The 4,529-nt window shown below is 40.3% G+C and overlaps 1 protein-coding gene across 1 annotated transcript; it reads right to left on the bottom strand.

The window, feature by feature from the left end:
- Positions 1–211: 211 nt before the first annotated feature.
- LOC129580002 (ATP-binding cassette sub-family C member 4-like) lies at positions 212–4,523 on the bottom strand. Its single transcript, XM_055470192.1, has 10 exons — positions 4,294–4,523; positions 3,986–4,198; positions 2,892–3,900; positions 2,586–2,806; positions 2,121–2,490; positions 1,901–2,051; positions 1,541–1,771; positions 1,188–1,480; positions 429–1,094; positions 212–341 (listed from the first exon to the last, which is right to left on the bottom strand). Exons 1-10 carry the CDS (start codon positions 4,443–4,445, stop codon positions 312–314), a joined length of 3,336 nt encoding a protein of 1,111 aa, XP_055326167.1. The 5' UTR covers positions 4,446–4,523; the 3' UTR covers positions 212–311.
- Between the last annotated feature and the right edge of the window lie 6 nt (positions 4,524–4,529).

Below are 4,529 nucleotides of genomic sequence, written 5' to 3'. Positions count from 1 at the left end.
AGTCATAACAAAGCGTTGTTTGATTATGATTTCTCACAACTTGTTTATTTGTATTTTGTTTGACTGTTTCGTTGTAAATAAACATCCGCACCGATAACGACCACGACCACCATAACGATATCAGCTGGAAATACTCGAATGTGACATTCATTTCGCATACTTGTAAACAAAAAGAGCCGTCAACTGAGTACTACATAATAAAAAAATACACTTTTGTTGTTTTTCTTTTATTGTACTTTTTTTATTCAAGGATGTTCAGGAAGTCATAACTGCTATTAAGCTGTGGAAATTAGTCCATCCTCTTGAGTCTATCACTCTTTTGCATTACATCGATCGTAGCTCTAAAAATTTTATCAAAGGGGATTCATTTAGAACAAATTCCATAGAAATCTTACAAAAATCCACAACTAAAATTCAAAAGCTCTTACCTCCTTGGCGACAAGTGTGAGCGCTGTCACCATGGAACTGTCAGTTTGATCGAGTAGTCGTTTGAAGAATCCGCCTGAGTCTTGAATCAACTCGAATGGATGGTCAAACTCAACGACTTCGCCCGCATCCATTACCAGTATCTTGTCGCTGTCCATGACTGTATGCAGTCGATGTGCTATCGTTATAACGGTACAGTCACCGAACTTATTTCGTATCGTGTTCTGGATCAACTTATCGGTTTCTGAATCAACGTTAGCCGTCGCCTCGTCGAGAATCAATATTTTGTTGTTTCGTAGAATGGCTCGCGCCAAACACAGCAGTTGACGTTGACCAGCGCTGAAATTCGATCCACCGTCTAGTACTTTGCAGTCGAGGCCACCGGGCATTGATGAAATTTCTGACTTCAACTCGACTTGCTCAAGTGAGTTCCAAAGTTCGTCGTCGCTTCGCTCAGCGAATGGATCCAAGTTGAACCGAAGACTTCCAGAGAATAGAACCGCCTCTTGCGGAATGATCGAAATCTTTTTTCGCAAATCGTGCAGCCCAATCACACCGACATCAACGCCATCGATCAAAATCTGACCTTCGTTCTGAGCCAAACGGAACAAAGACTGGATTATCGAACTTTTGCCAGCACCCGTTCGACCAACTACACCGACTTTTTCCTGCAAAACAGAGAAAAGAAATAAAATTTTAGTTTTTGCTTGAATTTTAATCTATTCAGTTTTTTTTATCAAAAAAAGCATTGCAAATTTTACCTTAGCGTTGATTCGGAAGTTTAAATTTCGTAGAGTTCGAGCACCTTTCTCTGCATATCGCATGCTCAGCGACTTGAATTCGATGTTTCCATAGTAAGGCCAATCTTTCGGTGGTGCATTCTTTTCATTCGATTCCAGTGGCGGTTCCGAAGGCAATTCAGCATATTCAACGACTCGTTCGACGGAAGTCATTTGATTTTCCAGCTCGGCACTTACACGCATTCCCCATTGACAAAGTCCAATCAGATTGATGCTGCTCATTATTGCCAAACCCACTTTGCCACTGTCTTCAGCTAAAATTGATAATGACGTGAATTTAATTCATTTCTAAATCCGACCTTGAATGCACTTACCACTGCTAAAAAGCAGAAAACTATAAGTGACGACGATGACATATAGAAGGCACACCAAATCCAGCCAAAAAGCGAACCACCGCGACGCACCAATGAAAAGATACCAACATGATGTGTTGAAATCTTGGAATTCATGGAATTCATTTTCTAGAAATTTTTCCGCGTTGAAAGCACGCACTGTGGACGAACCTTGGATCGTTGCATTTACATGCGAGAAAATTGGACTGCGGCCTGGAAACGCATGACATTAGTCAGTTTATTTTGTGAAAAAAAAATGAATTTTCTAAATATTCAAACGATTAAGAAAGAAAACAAGAAGTAAATGAAATCAAATTTCGAAAATATACAACAAAAACATACTCAATGCTTCAATTCGCATAAAACTGCGACCGGTATTCAAATAAGCGAGACGAATTGAATAGAAAAGCATTGTCATTACAACAGCTGGTATCAACATCCAGGGATTTACGATTACATTGATCACAATAATTGCCACGTATTGTAAAAAACACTGAAAAACGAGAAAAGAATATTGAAGTTGTTTAATAAAGATGGAGAAAATTTTGAATATACAACTCACATCCGAAACATCAATCATAATACTCGGCAGCGATGAGTCAACGTTGCTAATATCTTTTGCGAATCGATTCAGAATTCGTCCACTGGGATTGTTGTTGAAGAAACTCATCTTGGCTCGGGTAATTCCTCGGAAAATTATGTCGTGTAAATTGATCGAAATGCGCAGGCACATTCGGAAGGAAGAGAATGAACGGCATAAAACACAAATTGTGCTCAGCAAAATGATAGCAGTGTAAATGATTAGGAGCAATTCACGTTTTTCTTCCACCGTTTCGGAAAGTATGCTCGAACGTCTCTCTGCTAAAGGCTCGTCAGTTGAATTATTTGGCGTTTCGAGCGGAGCTTTCGTCACTTTTTCCTCCCAATCAACCCTGGAAAATGAAAGAATTTAATTAGATTTTTCATTGAAAAATTTTCAAGGAAAAACGAGATTCGTTGTCATCAAGAGATGAAGAAAAAAATGTACCATTTCGCCAAAAAGTAATCAGCACCACTCAATATACATTGCGCCACAATAAATAGAGTAAAAATGGTGGTAACGATGAAACGACTGTGGGCGGCTTTGAAATATGTTTTGTAAGTACTGAATTTAATGTTGCCAGTCGATTGGCGTTCCTTGCGTTTATCTGGTATAGCGTTGAGAGCATCCTCACTGAAGAATGATAATGTGGATAAATTTTTGCGGATCTGAAATTGGAAAATATTTGATGAAACGTGTTGTTTTGTCTACAAATGTGTTGTTTCAATCCAGTTCCTATTGCATTGAACTGACCCGAGTCGGAAAGGCTTCCACAACTTTTTCACCACCCTCACGCTCGGGAGGAGGAGCGTTAACCAGTGATTTTTTCCTGAATCTCTGCAGTGTTTGGAAGGGACCTTGTGCCTCTACTTTGCCTTTGTTCAACAGAACTACATGTTGCACATTCCTTAAGTACTGCAATTGATGCGTAACGAGAACGCAGATTTTATCGGACAAAAATCCTTTGATGCATTTGTCGAAGATATGTTTTCCGACATGTGTGTCAATAGCTGACAATGGATCGTCGAGCAGATAAATATCTGATTGTTTATAAATAGCTCGAGCCAAGTTCACACGCGCCTTTTGTCCACCACTGAGCGATGATCCTTGTTCGCCGACAATTGTGGCGTCTCCCTGGGGCAGCAGCTTGAAATCGCGTTCCAATGCACACACTTCCACTACCTTGTTGTACCGTTGCTCGTCGAAGTCCTCTACAAACACGATATTATTCCGAACCGAGCCTTCGAATATCCACGGCTCTTGCGATGCATAGCTTATCGTACCGTTTATGGTCATCGAGCCCGAGTCCAACGACAATTCACCCAGAATCAGATTCAATAAAGTCGATTTGCTCGAACCGACTTGTCCGACAACTGCACATAGCCCTGGCTTAATCTCTAGGTTCATATCGAATATTCCATTCTTCTGTGGGCCTTCACTTTGCTCCCATACCGCCGTCGCATTCACCAATCGGATGAATTTGTCTGGATCATCAATATTTTGAACACGTCGACAAGGTGATTCGTTCAACTTGTTAGTATCGGCAGCGATCAATGTTTCTTCCTCCGCGATTGTTCCAGGGTCTGTACGGTGACGATTTTTGTCCAACATCTCCAAATCATTTGATTTTGATTTGAGTTCACCATTTGTCAAATGTCCATTCTTGTGGTTTTTCAACTTTTTCAATACTTTTTCCGCATGCTTTGACTCTGGCCGCAACAGAAACTCCTGAATACGCCTCACGGAGACATATGCTTCAGCACTGGAGCAGAATGGAAAAAAAGTTAGCGACAGACGAATCGAATATTGCAATGAAAATGCAAATCAGACTCCAAAAGGCTACTTACGTATATGTGAGTACAATTGGCCAGAAGGCAACCATGGAAACGTTCAAAATATTGAAGTACGATGAAACAATGAACACTTTTCGTGCGGTTATCACATTGCCAAAGTAAACGTATGAGACCAAGCTCAGAAATATCGACACTTTTGATATCATTGTGAATGAATTGATAGTCGCCCGAATGTAGGCAGATGACCGAATAGCATCCACTTCCTTCCTAAAATTTGAATGAGCAAAAATATTTCAATGTTCAAGTGTTCGAGAGATCAAATAATGTTGCAGACGACGGTCATGATCTAAACTGTCACTTACTTTCGAATTTTATCGACCATTTCGGCGAAGGATTTCTCCCATGCATACATTTTAATGACCTGAATCCCAAGCAGAATTTCGTTCATGATTTTGACACGGAAATCGGTTCGTTTGGTGCTTTTCTTCCGTAACTGTGCTGACATTCGGCCCATCCAAGCTGTGAAAAAGAGGCGTTTTGCAGAAGTATCATCCAAAGCAAATGAATTTTTATTTATGATGAAAGCGCTTACTTTGCA

The sequence above is a fragment of the Sitodiplosis mosellana genome, unplaced genomic scaffold (genome assembly GCF_009176505.1).
Source record: "Sitodiplosis mosellana isolate CC-2019 unplaced genomic scaffold, AAFC_SMos_1.0 Smas_scaffold_6877, whole genome shotgun sequence".
Lineage (NCBI taxonomy): Eukaryota > Metazoa > Arthropoda > Insecta > Diptera > Cecidomyiidae > Sitodiplosis > Sitodiplosis mosellana.
This window is presented reverse-complemented; position numbering and strand designations above follow the sequence as displayed.